This window comes from Colias philodice, chromosome 12 (genome assembly GCF_061535455.1).
Source record: "Colias philodice isolate Cphi_HAF_F1 chromosome 12, ilColPhil1 Martin Lab GWU primary, whole genome shotgun sequence".
Classification (NCBI taxonomy): Eukaryota; Metazoa; Arthropoda; class Insecta; order Lepidoptera; family Pieridae; genus Colias; species Colias philodice.
In genome coordinates this window covers 3,749,749-3,769,537 of record NC_143097.1, presented here as the reverse complement: position 1 = coordinate 3,769,537, position 19,789 = coordinate 3,749,749, and the positions used below count along the sequence as shown (strand labels likewise).

The following is a 19,789-nucleotide window of genomic DNA, read 5'->3' as shown; positions in this document are numbered from 1 at the left end:
GAGTTTATTTCGAATATTTTAATATAAGGTATAAATTAATAATCATTGCTGTTTACATCTAGATATAAGTATCGTGAATTAATATTAGTGATGAAATTTAGTGCGATAGAATAATTTTCAAGTTTGAACGTGGTTACCCTGAAAATAAATGCCATAAATGCGAGACAATATTCGCTGTGAAATCATGAATTTGTATAAGTGTTCAAAACGTTAACTTAGTGTCCATTAAGTAATACAAAATAGTAACAAAGTACGTGCACCGTCTCACCCAACAACCATAAGTCTATACTAATATAAAACTAGGAACGAAGTATATTGTACGTGATGTAGGTAATCCAATGAGCACTAGAACTTTAATGAAACAATAATTTATACTTAGCCACTAAAATTCCATAAATGCAAGCGAATAGTAATGAAAAATTTGTAACAACGGCGCGGGCGGTCTAAACATTCAATATCTACATTTCCGTGTGATTGTTAATAAAAGAGAAGGACCAAATTTTGGAAAGCTGTGAGTATATTTTGATTTGAATTTAAATTAATCATCATGTCAATTATATGTAGAGGCAATGTCCATTTTATCCCCAACAGCTTGTGCTGGTTGGGGAACCAGAAAAACCAGAAGAACAACAACCAGAAAATTTACAAGAAAATTCCATTCTTCGACGATATTTTTCAAATTACAATTATGTGTAGAGTTATCCTGAAAATCAACAAAATGCTTTTTTGGAACGTTTAGCGCCGCTGTATCTCTGTCTGTTTATCTGAAGTACTTTAGAGCCGATACTAGAAGGAACTTTTCGATGAAGAGGTCGGAGTCTAGCGCGGCGATGTGCGCGGCGCGTCCAACTAGAGCGCTTGCGGTGTGCGGCAGCGCGTGTTGCACGTCGTACCGCACCACGGAGACGGATGACGCTCGCGCGGCTAGCGGGGATACCATGTTGTGCACCTGTTCGAAGTTTTGTGTTTCGTGAAGATATACAGGGAAGAACTGTTTCAATGATGTTTTGTGTTGTTGAAGGGAAGAAGTAAGGATATGGCGATTAACACACGGTGCCGCGTCCCGCCGCGGTTGGCGGTGAAGCGGTTCTCAAGTTGCATTGGCTTCTATTAAATCCGTTGATACCAAACACACATACACCGCCCGACCGCGCGGTCGAACGGTCCGTTCCTCGTAGAGATTCACTGCCAACCGCCGCGGTGCGCGGTGCCGTGTGTTAATCGCCTTAGTTCCATGCTTCAAGGTAAGGATTTGTTCTTTCCATATCATGAAGTAAGTAGTTAAATTTATTCGGAACCTTCTAGTGAATTAAGTTATTTTACAATTGCTAAATTTCAATAATCTATTTAAGTATTTAATTTTGAACTAAAATGTTTTTTCTGAAGTAATAATTAATGATAATGGAAAATTTGAAACATGTCCCAGCGCTATTGGAATAATGCGATTTATTATTAATTTTATGAAATGAAAAGTATTCAAAAATAAAATTGTGAATATGACACCAACTCGCTCACCATTTCTCTATACGCCTGTCCCAGAAGCGAAGTGTCTTTGGCAGCTGCTTTACATAATTCGAGTCTAGCTGAGTGCAACGGAACGTATCGATCTTGACCAGATCCGCAAAGGAGGATGTGCTTGAACTGATGAAGTTGACTCCTTTCACTCAATCGATACAAAAACGACCGTCGCGGGTCTGACGCATCGCGTAGTGAAAGTTGGAGAAGAGAACCAGACTTCTTCCATTTTTGCATAAACCACATTCCTGAAAATGTCAGTAAAAATATATGTAGAACTTATATCAAGGGACAGAAATGCTCTGATAATGTTAATGTGCCATAGCGGTAATAAACACAAAAACAAATATAATATTCTACGTTAAGATTACAAAATAAGTATTGTTTTATACTAACCAGCATTCACAAGACCACTAGAATTGTACAACGTTCCTAAATGGGGTCCACTGAGAGACAGAAATGTATGTAGTTTTCCCAAGAATGGCTTCATTTGAGGCCTGGCCAAAGCAGACCGTATAATAATAGTGCCTAAGGAATGTCCCACGAAACTTATTCTAGCTGGTTCGCTTGAATTTTGTATGTGGGTTAAAATTTCTTGGACTAGCCTGAAAATTTAAATAAAAATTATTGAGTTATACATATTTTGAAGAACTGTATTAAACATGAATGTATACTTACCTATCTGTCATTGTGTCGAAATCAGAGAATGTATCTCCTTGATTCCTTTCAGACATAAGGAAGTCTAGTCGAGCGCCGGGTAAGCCTAGTTCTAAATACGTTTTAACTAAGCGTAGATCGGCTGCATTTCCGTCTAAGCCGTGGACACATATTATTAGATGTAGACCTAAAAAATTGAAATAAAGAGTTTTATAAATATTTTCATTAACAGTATTAAATTAGAGATGATTAATTATTCTATTATGTCTTACCTTCTGGGTTAAACATTCTATATTCATCACTAATATGAAAGTATGGTAACGAATTTTCAACAGGCGGGAAGTCAGAGTATATCGCTCCAGGGTACTTCACACTTTGTCTGAATTCGTCTCTACATTTTACAAACAGTCTTTCTGATTCTGCGAGTCCAAATATACTGACTAGATTACTTTCTCGTTCTGAAACAATATTGGTATTAATTTTCATGATTTTATTGTAAAATATAGTATGTATATTGAAATGGTAATTTCAAATCATTACCATTTTCATTCCTTGATGCTAGTTCTCCTGTACTTCTACTTTTATTAAGTGTGCTTGTAGCAGATGAAGCTGAGGCGCTTGAAGATTTTTGTGGCCGTAGCTTTCGTCTTTCCAATATACCTGAGATAAATGTTTACATAAAAAACGATTTCAATTGTTAGTTCGTTTAAACTTTATCTGTTAAAGAAACTATTTATATATTTACCTTCACAAACGTGATATAATGGATTATCCAATTGCAAGCTAGTTGGTTGCTCGGCTTTTCGCGATTTTGAAGGCGTTGATGATTTACTGCTTTGTCGGCTCAATTTTGGTGATTTCGTCGGTGGATCCTAAAATATAGTTTTGAATATTAGAAATAACAAGACGTGTTTGTTGTGTATTTTTTTATCTCAAATAATAATTTACCTTAAATTGATCAGGTGGCGGTGGAGCATCTCTAAATTGTTGTGGAGGTGGCAAATGTTCGTAATCATTGTCCCCAACAAAGTGACTTAAATCCACTTCAGATTTAGCTTTTCCTTGATATTGTTGTACAGCAGCTATTGGTCCACCTTTATGTGATTTACACGGTCTTCCAACGGTTAAGCTTCGTATTTCAGCAGCTATAAGCTTTTCTGTATATTCTATCTTATCTCTCAGTTTTGTTTTATCTAAGGTATTTGATTTTATTGGAACTAATTGAGCTTTAGTAGATATTTCTTTTCTAATATATGGATGTAAATTATCACTAATAGTTTGAGACTTTTTCACAGTTCCTTCACTGGGTGTTTTAGATGTGGATGCATATGATTTGCCTTGTATAGCACTAAATGAGTTATGCCTTTGACTAATTTTATTATTAGCATCGGAACACTGGAGACAACTTGCGACACAGGTATCAGAATTACATCCTGCATCTATACCGTTACTGTGCATAACTTTATTATATTCACACTGGCTATCCGTGCATATTGAGTCACTACAGATTGTGCATTCTTCACAAACTTCTTTATCACAACACTCTATTTTTTCTTCATCATTACTTTCTTCAGCTTTTACTGCTAATTTCATTAGCCTCTCTCTTAATTGTTCTCCATTAAGGATACTTCTTTTAAAATCTCTTAATTTTTCACTATCCCTTTTACGTGGTTCGCTTGGCGGTTCATAAGTTTTGCTTGCTTCTTGAGTGACGACAGTATTTCTAGGCGGTGCAATATTTTGATTTACACTGCTGGCATTATCAGGAGATGACGGCCCCGAACTGCGTCCACTCGATACCCATCCACTTTGTTCACTTAAACTTGACGTTGAGCTTCTACTCCTTCTGTCCTCTTTATTTAGAAAGCTATCTGGCGGCATAATTTTAAAATCTTTATCACCTATATCTAAAGGAGGAGATTCGAAGGCCGGTGGTGGCGGAGGTGCTAGGTTGGGTAGGGACTCAGATCCAAATGTATTATTTAAATTAGGTTCATCTAAAACGGACGCGGCGCTCCTACAATGACGTAACTCAGAACCATGATCAAGACTATATGGAACGCTAGCTGAAGATTCTAATCGTCGAAGTTGTAAAGGTATGCTCTCATCACTCGACGAAGAAGCAGCAGCTGACATAAGCTGCGTCATTTTTTCGGATGCTTTATGCTTTGTTCGTTTTTCAGGTCTACCACTAGACCGTCCGCTTTTAGGCGTAGTGAGTCCTGATTTTGGTGTTGCTCTTCCAGATTTAGGTGTAGCTCGACCAGACCGCGGTGTTACGCCACCAGATTTAGGTGTACCTTTTCCAGATTTAGGAGTAGCTCTATCAGATTTTGGAGTGCTACGTTCTGATTTAGATGTATGCCGATCTGATTTACTATCTCTTGATCTTATTGAATGGTGACTACTTAATGAGTCTCGACTAGAATTTATTTTTGCATTTTCTTTTCCCGCATGATTCAGTCGCGATTCTTTCGAACGACTTCTTTTCTGTCTTACTGATGGCATCGTCGAATGTGGGGTTGATGGTGGTGTTTTCGAGTATGTTGACTTTGAAGTGCCATCACTACTTCGATCTAAAGTCATAACGAAACCACTGTCATCGCTACTTTTACTCGATTTTTTCTGATAATTGTGAATAAGACTTCCAGTATTAAAATCATAACTCCAGTCGCCCTTTTGTAAATAGTAGTTTAGTTCATGCCTTAATTGATTGCGAGCTGCTTCGATGTCTATTTGGTTGTTTTCAATTTGATGAAACACATGTGTAGAATTAGATCTATGAACATGTTTACTAGATACTAAATTATTTTGATCAGTCACTTGAGTTTTTCCACTCACCGGTGGATAAGAATTACGCGGAGGCAACATAGGACGGGGTAAATTTACAGTATAGCCTCTTTGAAATTCTAGGGGATTACGAATTACATTATTAACTTGCATTGTACCCTGATTACCGAAAGCATAACCATATATTTGGTTCGAATTCGTTTTCGCCGATCCATTATAATTATACCCTACGCTATGGAATACTTCATTATTTGACCCATGGGTACCGACATTCATTGTGCACGGATTTTTGTATTTTTCTCTAAATTCATTAATATTTCTTCTATATTCATCACCTTTAGATCCACACCTTGTTGTAGTGCTTGTCGGATATGAAGTTGTTGTTACACTTCTTGGGAGAGTCGTTGGTTTTGTTTGCTGTGGAGGCACATATTGTGTTTGATAATTAACAGAAGCATTGGAGTTGTTTCTGGAACTTTTTGTTAACTGCTTTGTTTGCACACTAAGCGGTGTCATTTGAGATACTCGTAGTTGATCAAGGGATTTACTATGTCTTGCAGGCAATGTGCTCACACCACTCGTTATTTCATGTTTTTGACTAAATACTTCACCATGATCTGCTTTTTCTTTGCCAGTGCGGGAACTTTTACCTTGACCTTTTGCTCCGTTTATATCAAGTAAGGTTGATGCTGAATACCTTGATAATTGTTGACCTTGTTGAATAGGGCAAGAGGAAAATGCACTGTTAAGTGGTAATTGAATTTCAGTTATTTTATTGTTCTGAACGATATATCGATTCCTTCCCGTTATTTCTAAATTTTTATTATGAGGTTTATTTAATTCGACAACGTTTTGCTTTACTATTGTTCTTTTAGGTGACCCTCGAGCAGAACTTTGTGGTGCAAGAGTAAGAGTTGCTTGTACTACATTCGAATTGGCTTTAGCTGTGCTGTATTGTGGTTCCATTACGTCTACCATATTTTTTGGTAATGTAAGAGTCACTCTGGAAGCTTCGGATGAAGGCCTCCGTGAATCCATCATAGAGCTTACACTACAGGCACAGTCATCTCTAGCGGGTTCAGAGCACAAAAATGGATCTGAAACATAAATTGAATTTATTGTTATAATTTTAAACAAAACAGTTGTAAACGATAATATTGAATTGTTTCATAAACAAGGATTAAGTTTTACTATTTGTTAATAATGTCCCTGATAGCCTATTTAGTACTTTTAGACCTACATTTTAATTTTTAATCCATTATTATTCATTGATATAATATACCGAACATTTACAGAAGCTCTCAAACCGCTCATAACAGCTGTTAATAATATAATACATACCGCTGCCTGATTTACTAGCACTCGAATTTAAGAAGGATCGTCGCCTAGCAAATTCTGCTGTATCTTGATATCTGAAAAATTATCGTAGAATACTGTAATATGCATTGACTATGAATTGAATGAAGTAGAAAATTATCTTATGGATGAATTATTTTAATAGGTTTAATACCTGTCCTCAAAAATAATCGGCATTATATGAGGATCTCCGTCTAACGCAATGCAGTGGACCGGCAGAGGTGGAAGAAGCGCTAAGTATCGAGATCTTCTCGCCACGTCACCAACACTCTGATATGACTGATAGTTGCTATCATAGCAGCCAGCAAGGGAATGCCGTGGATTGTCTAGCACGAAGAAGCATTCTGAGAACCGCTTAATGCTGAAAATATAACGGAGTATTATTTATTATTTAGTTATAGTTAAGGTTATAGCACAGACTAATAATAATATACTACGGTTATAGTTATGTCATCATAACAATGTTGCTCTACTGTTTATTTTTCTTATAAACGAGACAACTACGCTTTCTAGAACGTCGAAATTTATAATATAGTGTTTCAAAATTAAAAAAAAAAATTACCGAAGAGCGTGATGCCGAGCAGCTAACGCATGATGCACGTGCGGCCGGTCTGACGTGTGATGCAGGAATGCGCGCCATCGCAGTGTCACTTCAGCACATAACCTCGCTATGTCGTGCGCAGCGCCCATCGCCCATTCTTCTTCTTCGCCAGCATCAGACTTCTGTACAGATTGAAAAATAAATATGGAATAATCGTATTTTTACCTTAAAATGGTTATTAGAATAACCATGTTTAGATACGTTGTTACGTATGTTCATCGAACTCAAATGTGTTTCAGGAAGTTTTAAGTTTTTTTGTGGTGTTCGTTTTTTTTCCAATTTAACAAATGTTTGTTTCATATATATTTTCAATGTAATTGTCAAATGTCGCTGTGTATTTACCCCTATTATAACACCAATCAATTCCTAAATAATTCTATTCACCAAGAACTTTACCTTGCACAAATCACTGATATCCTTCATCCTCTGCGCTACTTCCCCGACGATGGAATTGGAAGACTCATCCGGGGTAAGGGTGACACCTGTTGAACCGCACACGGCTAACGCGCTCTGCAACCCTTCGAGCGAGCCAAGAAGTATGCCGCAAACTTCTGCATGCACTTGCCTGAAAATATTGGCAATTCGTAGTACTATAAAACTTGGTAAAAATGATAGATATATTTTAGAAATGTTTGCTATTATAATATGTTGTAGACTTTTTTTAAACCTTCCCTTGGGCCCTGTACCATGATTTCATCATTTTCCCACTCTTCTTTAAGACATCGAGGAAAGGAAAGTTCACGTAGGGTTTAAGTATTTACATTTAGCTCATTAAATTAAAATATATTTCACACAGTCACATAGCTTAAAATTCGCTAAATGTTTCAATTTTCATATATTACCTTGCATGTGCGATCTTGCTAGAGTTACCGCCCGCACATTTTCCACCAGAACCGAATAGAATGTTCTCGAAGCTTCCAGAAGCATTGAAACTTGCTCCAGCACTTTTCATTAACTTCCCCCATTGTTTGCTGGAGCGAGGTGTACTGAAATATTACAGTAATATTGAATAAACTTGTTCGAAATCCGATATTCTCAATCGTTCTCTTATTCCAATTACTTTTTATTCTTAGGATAGACAACTTTATTTTCATAGGTTTATACAAATGAAGAGCAGTATATTAGAAAGAAGTACTATACTAACTCTACTATTAGTACTATTTAAAAGAAGTATCTTTTAATCACTGATAATAAAAATTGATAAGGGAACTTACCAACTTTGAACGTAATGCATGATGCTTTTCCTGAGAGACATGTAACAAACGAATTTCCTGACATTTATTAGCTTAAATAACAATTATGATTTTATGTTAGTTGTGATATTATCTATTACTAAAACATGAGTGAAATCCACACAAGGAAAATAGCATTTATAAATCAAAGGGTGGCTACTGATTAGTTAACAGAGAAGCGGAAATCCCAAAAACATTAATCTGTTTAAACTTACTTTATATACGGCTGATGTAAAGCAACCAGACTGGCATGAATGGTTATCGAGACAGCTGACAGATGAAAGTAGTCGAACAGCACTGGTAAATGATAATGCAAGCCATTAGATGGTTGGAAGTGGAGCTTCAGCACGCGGCAGGAGACTGGCGCCAGTGTACTGGACTGCGCTCCTTCGCTGCACCAGAGTTCCACCCCGAGACTCCATTCTGCTCTCTCTAGAGACTCTTTTAGATTGCGGCTATCAACTGTGGAAATCAAATAATGTTTATACGATTTTTTTCAGGTACGATGTAAATTTCGGGCGTATGTTCTTGGTTTTTCGTTCATAATCAATTTATGTGTGTGAAATAACAATTTTGTTTTTGGGACGTTTGTTAATGTTAATTTGTTTAGTTTTGCGGAGTTTTATATGCCTATTAACTATTCATTGATAAAATGAATGTGAATCTTAAACCTGTAATAAAAATTGATTGAGTTCTTTTATATCTACTTATGGTCAATATTTCTTTCAAATATTAATAAGCATATGCTTTCGTCTTTCGATGCATAACTTAATTTGTGCTGCAGAGTGCAGTGTACGAGTGCTATTCTCTTTTTATTTTCATAATATCATACGAACTGGTCTTATAAAATGCACGAACTAGGATTTTCTTGTCCTCATTCACACGAAGCATTTTGCATATTGGGTCATCCTCGGTGGCAAAATGCCAGACTTCATAGGCTGATTTATCTTTACATTTTTGTGTATTAGCTGTCTTTGTTTTTACTGTGCTCTTTTCGTAGGAATCAAAAGAAATCAACACAGCAGTTAATTAGTGAAACATCAACTATGATTGAATCGTATCTGCAGTATCAGTAAATATGCTAATGTTTGAATAAATAAAATTTTCACGTTGCTTATGGCTGATTCCATTAGACGCAGCTAAATAAATGTAATTAAAAATAGACACGATAAAAGACAATGAACCACAATTGAATGTGTAGACTTCGTGTAGACACTCGAACTATTCATGATAAGTCTTGAAGGTCAAGACTTGGTCAAGATAACATTCAAGATAGAAATGTTAATTGAGAAATATAAAATGAAAAAAAAAAATAACTAGCTGCTCGTCCCGACTCTACGAGTTGACCCGGAATAGAAACAAAATACTATCTATGTCAGTCAGGAATAACGCAGCTTTCGCCTGGTGATATCAAATAGGCTCAATAATTTCGCTGCCTGTTTAATACTAACAAACAATATTATTTCTTCTTTAATTGGTCTAAATGGCGATATTACCTAGCAAATGAGCTCTAAAATGCACGATATCCCGCAAGGTGACCTCCTCGTTCCTGTACATGATCTGGAAGGCTCTGGAAGCAGCCAGGCCGCCGATGAGCGACGCGTTGGCTGCCGGCCTGCCGGTCCTCGCCGCCCCATTGCCGCTGGACACGGAGGCTTCGATGTGGACCGGCACTTTCGGTGACACGCGTAAACCGATACGCACTTGGTAGAGCCTGTAAAGAATATTATTTTTTATTCGTGTAGACTTCTTTGAAAAGCGCCTCTTTATTGTTATGTTATACAATGTATTCATTGTTAATATTTACCATTACCTCAATTACAATCGATAGATTATTTACACCAATATGCAATATAATTTTTGTCAGTTTGGTTTAAATTGGATCAGCTGCAGTTTGCATCATAAGCAACAAGCATTCGGACTTTAAAAACAATCTCTTATAATTCTATTCTGAAAATAAAAATTGTACTGGATAAAAAATGCTTGAAAATGATTAAATAAAGCCGCATGATAAATACCCATCGCGAATTCAAGAGTTTTAAGACCTCTTCTACTAATTCACTGGTTCAAATTTCAAACGGCTAAAAGCATTTTGCCAAATATTAACACGCAAACATCTTATTTCTATTTTTGGGTTATGAAACACGGTTTTGTGCATAAATAAATTCGTATTAATAATTTTGGAGCGATAAATTTATCTACCAGTCTCATTTTAAGAGCTAGCCGCTAGCGTATACTAGGCATTAGCATTTCTATTTCAATGCTACAATGTTTTGGATTCATTCCCATTGGAATGGTGTTTTGTAACTAATGAATACTACCGTTCCACCTGGCTTGGCTTCAGTTTGACAGCGAAAAGGAGGTCATCGCACGGAACTAGAAAAATACGCTAGGAAAAGTTGAACGTATTTTTTAAAATTTTGGGTAATAAACATTGAGGTATTAGTAGGTACATGTAACTCAATGGTAATAAATACAAATTCGTCTGATGTGGCTAAAATTGTGATTATGTTTTCAAATCTAAATAAAAATTAGACTGCGACAATCGGATGAAATTTCTATTTTAAAGCGTTGTTATTTATTCATTAAAATTGTATATTTGTTACTACCTAGTTAAAACTGTACCTACTGTCCATAGATAAAACATGATTTGAGTTTAGTTATTAATGCTATGAAAAATAGAACCTATAACAATAATATTGTGCAAAATCGGTACCAGGGAATAATAACTAAGCCTAGATAAAATGCAGTTATTTTTCCAGCTATGAATGTACGAATAATTTCAACGGAAAAGTGTGACGACAAAGCAACTGTGCCAGTACTTATTATAATAGACAACCTTTTTGCCGAGGCTTCGCTTTTATGGTTGGAACAAATAAGTATCATGCGTTTTAACGATACTAGCTGATTCCCACTACTTCGTCTGGGTTCAATAGAATTTATTGTGAGCAGACTCTTTTCAAAATTTGTACAATACAGTCATGCAGGTAGATAGATTTCTTTAAATATTTTTTTTGATGTGTTATTTGCAGCCTGATTACAACTTACCAAATCCAATTAAAACTGCCAATTGTCTTGTTGAATCCGAAAGCTATCGCGCATATTTTTCATCCCACTAAAAATATTGTACGAGAAACTATAGTGCTTTTGTCTCGAGGGCTCCAATAAAACAATGTGTTGGTTGTGAAGAGTCTTCGATTGAAGATAAAGTGGATGGTTCATCTTTATCCGAGGTTGTTATTAAGCATGTGTTATAAAAAAACCGGCCAAGTGCGAGTCGGACTCGCGCACGAAGGGTTCCGTAGGTACTATGGGGGTCATATATAATATTTTTTTTATTTTATTAAGCTATTGCATAGCTTCTATCGCGGGCCTAGGGCGCGGGGACCGAATCGAGAAATTCCGTAACGAAAAAACCTCACGCTCCCCAGTCCCCACTCCGACGGGCACGGAGGTGTGGCTTGAAGGCATGCTATGCAATAGCTTTACCACGGCAGTCCTCGAGTGCCACACGTCTTTTTTATAGTAAGTATTTGTTGTTATAGCGGCAACGGAAATACATCATTTGTGAAAATTTCAGCTATCTAGTTACCACGGCTTATGAGATACAGCCTGGAGACAGACAGACAGACAACGAAGTCTTTTTTTTTATTTATTAATTTACCATTTATTAATATATTATAACCTTAACAAATTTTCGCCAAACAGTTTGTTGGCGTTGCGCTCCTACTTATTATAGATAACCCTAGGTTATAAATTGCCAAATTAGTTGATAAACAAACACTTTTAAATACCGCTATACATGACATAAATAGTATAAAACAAAGTTTACATAGTATAAAACAAAATCACATTTCTCTGTACCTATGTATGCTTAAATCTACAAAACTAAGCAACTGATTTTGATGCAGTTTTTTTTTCTGTTAGAGTGATTCAAGATGAAGGTTTCAGTAACAGGGTCTCGTTTTACCCTTTCGGTACGGAACCCTAAAAAGATTTATTAATATTTTTAAAAGTTGCGCTCTGGCGAGCAGCTGTAACTCAATTTGCCACCCCGGTGTTAAATGAATTAATTTTCATCACTATCACAGCGGTGTGAAAATGTTGAATTATTATATGTACACGTTGAGTAGCCACGAGCTTTAATTTTTATGGAAAGTGCTGTTTTACCAATACCTGCTGTATAAAATTGCACACTACGCATTACGTTTTAATCTTTCGTGTAGAAATAGATACGTACCTACTTCTTTTTAATTTTCCATGTGACATAGCTAACTAATCAGTGATTTTCTAATGAAAGGTTAGCAATTCTTCTTCTTATCAGCCGTGGGACGTCCACTGCTGGACAAAGGCCTCCCTCAAGGATTTCCAGTACGACCGGTCACCGGCGGCAATAGCAATTATGATTATCTTATTTATTCTATACTTATTAAACATATTTATATTGAGAAGGTGAAAGTATAGTCTCTTCATTAAGGAATGAAAATGTTGTTTTGTCAACAACAACAAAAAATAATAATGTGAACAAATTATTGTAGGAATGTAAAAAATATTTAAATGAAACTAACTAGGTACTACTTTAACATAAATTTAACCAAGATCTTGTTAGAATTTAAGTGAATTGTGAATCTCTTTACATTGGGATCAAGGTAACAACGAAAGAAAAAACTTGTCAACGTTATTAAAAACAGATTCTTTATTCTTATATGTATAGGTACCATCATAACAGAGTCTGGTTAGGTAGGTCAAGTGAAGACAGTCGACTGTTAGGATTTTGTTCTAAAAATAGTTAAAAGTAAATAGTGTTAGTAGTTGCGTGAATAGTCATCTTCACAGAAAAAAAAGAAAATCTGAAAAGGCAGTAAAAAGTATATTATAATGATAAGAATCATTTTTAATATGGTTTAATCCGAAGATGATGATGGTGCAGTCTGAATATCCAGAGAAAAGCCCTTATTTATCGTTTTGATTACAAAATAACTAGTCACATTATATTTCACACCTATCTTTTGTAATTAACAAATTATAATTCATACCTATATGTAGTTTATAATTTCACAGGTTAGATTCAAATTCAAACTACGCATTAGTACAAAATATTCAATCCCATCATCGAGCAGAGGCAGACATTAGTTTCCGGCACATTTCCGTTACTAGCTGGTTTAATTTTGTGTACTAAAGTTACTTTTGCACTTTTCATAAGCTTTTGTAGGTCTAAGACCTTAATATCACGGTTCCTTCATGAATGCTGCTCTTCATAAGAATTGTTAAAAATTATCATGCATCTATTTAAATACCGTAGTTTTTGCATGCTATGTTGTATTGGCTGAACATGTTTGTTGTACCTACTTTATTAATATTATCACCATATTTAAAGAAAAATAAAGATTTATTTATTTATTTATTTAAAAGATGTTAGGTACCTTAATATTGAACATTGGAACCGTCTGAGAATTATATTCAGACTAGAGGTCCGCCCCGGCTTCTCCCGTGGTACATATTTCGCAATAAAAGGTAGCCTATGTCCTTTCTCGGGTATCAAAATATCTCCATACCAAATTTCATGCAAATTGGTTCAGTAGTTTAGGCGTGATTGAGTAACAGACAGACAGACAAAGTCTTTCGCATTTATAATATTAGTATGGATTCGGAGTTTCTTCCGTGAATTATATTTGCGATACCCGATCGGTTACAAAGTTTTCCACTAGGTATGTAGAGTGTGCTTGAATGTCGAGTGAAAAGCACGTTTTTTGTAATTTTTTTTGATGGATTTTATACCTCCTCCTTTATTACTTCATACAGTGGGTTGCCTGGAAGAGATAACTATTTAGTGATAAGGCCGCCCTCTGTGCTAGTCTAGCTATAAGTTTTAGTTTTAAGTAATAATAGAAATATGTATACTAGCATAGTAGGTAGTGTAATAAATAAATAAGTAATAACTTTTAATTTTTTACTTTTAAAGATATATAGGTATATAATTAGGTATCCTAAAACATTTGTTGTTATACGGAAGCGATTTCCTCGGACCCCCATCGATCTGATAAGAAAGGTATTACACGTGTAAGCCAAAGATTTGCAATCTCAATTATTTCTTGGCAGTATTTCTTTCTGCAATCTATCACGTTATCTCACAGAGTTAATGAGTTTAGAGTATTGTACTTAGATTTAACAGTAGTTGAAAATCATCCTTCTTATTGGATGTGACTTGCATTCAAAATAAAATTTTCACATAACAACGTAACTATGTGTAATAAAAATAAACATCATACATACTTATTATGCATCACTAAACGTCGATCTTTTAGATACATACGACAAGACTAGATCTACTAATAGATAACTCAGAAAGATTTTAATGTTTTGAAACAATTTTGAATAAAAGATAAAATATTTTAACAATACTTTGAGAAAAGTGCGGCTGGAGCTTTCTAGTTTCTAGTCTCATTAAATTATATAGGTACTATTCAATTATTATATATTTTATATTCCAAAGCAATAAATACTTCGAGAAAATACGAACGATTGTATTATGAAACCTTGCAGGATTAATACTATTTCAATATTTTTTTTTGTACTATGAGTTGAGCTTTGATGATTAATGAGGTGAGGTCAAATATCTAGTGCTAAAAAATCAATATGCAGTCTTAACTCTTTAGTTTACAGCCTACGGATATTATAAAAAAATATATATTTTAATATACACAACTAAGTTCAAACAATTAAATTCCTATTTATATTTTTTTAATACTTATTTGCGGATTCCTCAGTATTTCATACGTATTAAGATTAAACGAAAGTACATATTAAATTTTCAACACCACATAATAATATCATTATAACACTTGGCATAAACTCACTATAATAAATACTAAATACAAGACAACAATAAAATAGCAAATTATGCAATAGATAACGAATGCATTAGATTCTTTAGTAAAGTTTCCAACATAACGTTGCCATGACTGTTTCACGGGCGATTTGCCAATCATAATCGGATTACAGTCACACATAAACAATTATGAATATGTTTATTAGATTTTAATAGAGTTGTTGAACCACTAGTAGTATAAACAGATCGATATATTTACTAATTATAAGCTTTAGTTCAAACTGTTATAAGTATAGATACGTATATTAAGTTCGCCCAAGGACTATTTATTGTAGGGCCATTTATAGTTTTATGTATGTGGATGATAAAATTCCATTGAAAGATAAAAATACAATAATAATACCCTACAAACTATGTTACTTGTTCAAGAATCGTCTGAAAAGTTTCAAATGTTATGGTAACTATTTATAGACAAGGTGTTCTGTGTATAGATTTTCGCACCTTTGTTAATACATACATATGTTCTAAATTAGTCAAGTATGTAGTAAGGTAAGTATCTGAAATAGAGTCATAATATACAGCTACATGGAATTGAAAAATAAATAAGTTATTTGTTTTGCAACTAATATTATACAATATACTCGTTTAGACGTTATTTTAATAGCTAGAACAACATAAGAAGTAAGTTTTCTGACCAAACTGAGCCATAAAGATGATTTATCTTGTAAGAAATACGTGTTACATAAACGATTAGGTTGCATAAGTGTTATTGAATGAGGGTAAACTATATGTTTACTCTACTAAGGTTAGACTATCGATTTTTCAACACATGGATGAAATTTTCTATCATGTTCATGATTTATGAATTTATAGGTCGTGTAGGTACCTACTCGTGTAATTATCTGTTATCAATGATTAAATGTAAATGTATGTTGTGGAAGCTATCTTTTATTCTTAGGAAAATTATGTCTATATAGTTAAATGGATATAAAAATCCTAAAAGTGGACGAAAAACACAGATTTTATCTTTTATCAAAAATAGGTATTTAATTCGATTCATTCAAGATTCAAGGCTTTGTTTCTTATTTTATTATTACAAAGGATTTTTTTGTAAAAAACGGAAACAACGAATATGAGAGTTCGTTGTTTCCACGAAGAGGTTATATTTTTCAGTATTTTTTCATACGCGACAAAAGGAAAAGGTTAGTATTGGATTGGGGATAACGAATTCAAATTATGTCGATAATTGCAGGTAAAAATAGTACATACGCACATACATAAAATGTATTTAAACAGTAAATTATCAAGCTAATTGCTTTCAGCGCTCACATTAAAAGAAACCTCAATTATTTCAGTAACTAAATCGTAGAACCACGGTAATTACGTCATTAAGGGTTAAAAGCATACTCTGTGTAAATTTGAAACAGTGCAGTGTTTCTTTTTAATTTATGCTTCATATTTCAGTGATTAAAAAGGATTTTATAACTTGCAGTGCTTTAATTTTCTTAAATAATGAATCCTCGTGGTTGTTTCCTTATTTTTAGCACGGCATTGTTTCTAAGGCTGGAATATTTGTAGTCCTTGAGTTAAGGTGACATAATAAAAAAGAGAAACGGTTGTTTTCTTATAAAATCGATATCATAGAAATTCCTATACTTATTTTCAAAAAAACTTGTTGAAATAATTGTATATTGAAACAAAACTTAGGTTTGATTTTAAAATTTCATATTCGGAAATTCGGTACAGAAATATGGACTAGACTAAAATACAGGCTTTTTGATGTAATACAGAAAGAACATCAGAATTAAGAAGACTAAATTGAAAAACACGAAAATTCCAATTCCATTCCATTCATAAGGTGGTGTTAGGTGTATAATAATTATTGGTTAACATAATTCATGATTCTTTTTTTTATGTTATAGGGAGGCAAACGAGCAGGCACACTGCCTGATGGTAAGCAAATTGCGCCGCCCATAGACTACCATAACAGAGGTTATGGGTTGCCTACCAGTTATTACTTCTTGTAAAGCAATACCAATACGCATTAATTATTATATTATATTGATATGATTGATTGAGATATTTGAATAATAGTTAATGTCCTACTTACTGGCTGCTACATAATAAGCTAAAGCCTGCAATTTTCTCGTAGCCCGTTATACGAGTAAGAATTTTTTTCATTCTGGTTACCATGTCACACAATCTATCTTTCATCAAGACAAAGTTCGACGACCCTCTTTAAAATCGTTCTATTTTCTGTTCATATCACAAATAAGGAAAAAGTAGCCGCCCCCGGGGTCTTCAACAATCTAGTCATACAATATGATCAAAAGTCATGAATAATTTATGAAAATGAATAAAAATAGATGGATTCAATACATAGATACAGGGTAAATATATTGACTTAAAATCGACTAATTGCAAGTGAGGGTAAGATTCTGGAGTAACATTCTTTACCTCACAATGGCTTTGTATCTTTTGTGTTTTATTTTCTACGGTAAATGATATTCTATTTTAAACGATTCTCAATTTGAAGACTAAGGAGTGTTGAAAGACGCTCTATGCTGTATTTATTTTTTAATTACATACCAAGATATGACCATATGGAACACCCATAATTAAGAACGTCGTATGCTGCGTAATTGAAAATGTAAAGAATTAAGTATTTATTTAATTGTAATTAATAAAAATAAGTAATACAGATTACAGGCATATTTTAAGATGCCTAAGTAACTATATCATATTATTATGACGATGTACTAAATGTAGAGCTTTGTCATTATTATTTCAGATGTTTTGTATAGATTTTATTATAAATATTTTAATAATACACTTTTACATTCATGTCATAATTATCATTTTATCTCATTAATTGCATGTTTAAAATATTTAATACTAGCGGTCCGCCCCAGCTTCGCTCGCGGCCGCGGTACGCATTTACGTTTTCTCTGCATAAGAACCATCCTTCAAGGAATTTGATAAAAAAATAATTAACGAAGCTGTTCTCGAGATTTTCGCTTAGCAACAAATTTAGCGTTTCATTTTTAAAATATAGATGAGAATCAAAATAATATTACGATATATATCTGTACACGCCTAGCAGACAATTCTTTATTCTAACGTTTTTCCTTTCAACATCCCTTACGAAATAATTGCTTTCGTATATCTTAACAAGGGAATATATCCTTAATGGGCTTAATAATTGATGAAATCCGAATATCAGCCCGGGAGGACGTCACATCCCGTCGGGTTCACTATTTGACGTCATAATCATTGTTACAGTTAACACAATCCGACTCAAACTTTGTTTCACTCCAGTTGTTTATACCGATTTAGTTACGTAATAGTCCTGCGAAAAGATATTATTACCTATCAAGGTTTTCTAGCAATATGGTTATACACCGAAATCTTTTATAGTGGCGTTTAATAAATGTTAGTGTGATGAATTATTTGTTGAGCCAGTAACTAGCAACTAGCTACGACTTCTAACAATTAAACCATCATTTTTTTTTAATTATTTTTTCAGTTTAAATTTCACTATTGGAAAAGAAACAGTTCTTAATTCAATGGATTTATAGCTTTTGATTAGTTTGAATGATTGTTGCTCTGGTTCTGAAGAGAATCTCTCGCAAGAAAATAGATGAGGTCAAAAGCATACCTAATGCTTTGAATACACGCGACTGGATCTACTCATTAAAGCGTTCAATTATAGTTTCAGCGTTTAATTATTTCTGCTATTAATTCGATTCGACACATTTTATGTCATAAGTAACAAAAGTCAAAGAACCTTTGTAGCGGAAATTCAATTTTGCAGTTATATTAATAAATTGTAGCATGCCATTTCTGTGTATAATTTACCAAGACTGTTGCGGTGTGTAGTCATTGAAGACGTTCTTATCAATCGTTATCAAAATTCCTGAACATCGAGTTAAATGTTACGTAGGTGCTATAATTTATGTATGGTCGTCGTGGCTAGGCAGCTTACCCTCTCTGGAAGAGATCGACATTGTAGAACTTGTACAGTTCAATAGAGAACTCGAAGGTAGCCTGCAGGTCGGTCATGGTGTGAGATCGGGGGAGCGGGCGCGGGCGGCGCGGCGCGCCATGCCGCGGCCGTCGTTAGCAGCCAGCCGGAGCCGGCCGGAGCGCCACAGCCCCGCGCATCAGCGATCACTGCATCCACCTCAGTCACGACCACACCCCACAAACACTCCCGGGAATTTTCAGCAGATATTCTGAAACGCAGCGGCGATCACGAGCGTACAGCCGACAGTGCGGGAAACGGGAATTCATTTTAGCCGCGCCGTACGCATGCGCGGGTGCCGCGTCGTCGCGGCAGAGTCGAGCTACGGCAGTGCGCGCTGCCTGTCCGACTGGGCAGGTACGAGCACATGGCACTCGCCACCGCATTTACCTTACAATTAAAGGTCAGAGGGCGGTCGCGTGCGCCGGCCTCTGGTACCCTCTTGCCGATGTATATTGGATAACGTAGCGCAATTTGGGGCGACTTTAGCGTTGCGAAAGTTCACGGCGCTATTGTCACTTGTAATAGAACGAAATGTCAAGAGCTGTCTTTTAGAATTGTATTATTCATTTTCTTTCTGCATTGTTGTTTAAACAGCGTCTTCATTAGAAATAGAAATGAACATAAAACGATTAGTAGATATTTATTTAGAACATAGAGTTTCGAACTGTGAATCATTTGATCAAAATTTAATTTTGAATACTTACACAATAACCTAGGGGAAATGTTTATTGATATTTTGAATTTTCGTAAGGTAAATCTCGCTTCCAAATATCGATATATTA

General features: G+C 34.9%; 1 protein-coding gene across 1 annotated transcript; it reads right to left on the bottom strand.

Annotated features, from left to right (window-relative positions):
- Positions 1 to 664: 664 nt before the first annotated feature.
- LOC149483871 (protein FAM135A) lies at positions 665 to 19,226 on the bottom strand. The gene is made up of 17 exons (XM_089701315.1): positions 18,966 to 19,226; positions 9,648 to 9,865; positions 8,367 to 8,613; positions 8,134 to 8,163; positions 7,762 to 7,905; positions 7,316 to 7,484; positions 6,881 to 7,041; positions 6,473 to 6,679; positions 6,304 to 6,374; positions 3,121 to 6,059; positions 2,918 to 3,044; positions 2,713 to 2,832; positions 2,445 to 2,630; positions 2,194 to 2,359; positions 1,912 to 2,120; positions 1,516 to 1,763; positions 665 to 949 (listed from the first exon to the last, which is right to left on the bottom strand). Exons 1-17 carry the CDS (start codon positions 19,040 to 19,042, stop codon positions 761 to 763), a joined length of 5,508 nt encoding a protein of 1,835 aa, XP_089557441.1. The 5' UTR covers positions 19,043 to 19,226; the 3' UTR covers positions 665 to 760.
- Positions 19,227 to 19,789: the final 563 nt, after the last annotated feature.

Bases quoted from the DNA above. Each gene is read 5' to 3' on its own strand.
- LOC149483871 (XM_089701315.1), bottom strand. From the start codon at position 19,042: ATGACCGACCTGCAGGCTACCTTCGAGTTCTCTATTGAACTGTACAAG. The intron at 8,614-9,647 runs GTAATATCGCCA...TGATTTCCACAG, and splicing joins TTTTAGAGCTCATTTGCTAG to TTGATAGCCGCAATCTAAAA. The intron at 7,042-7,315 runs GTAAAGTTCTTG...CAATCTGTACAG, and splicing joins ATATCAGTGATTTGTGCAAG to AAGTCTGATGCTGGCGAAGA.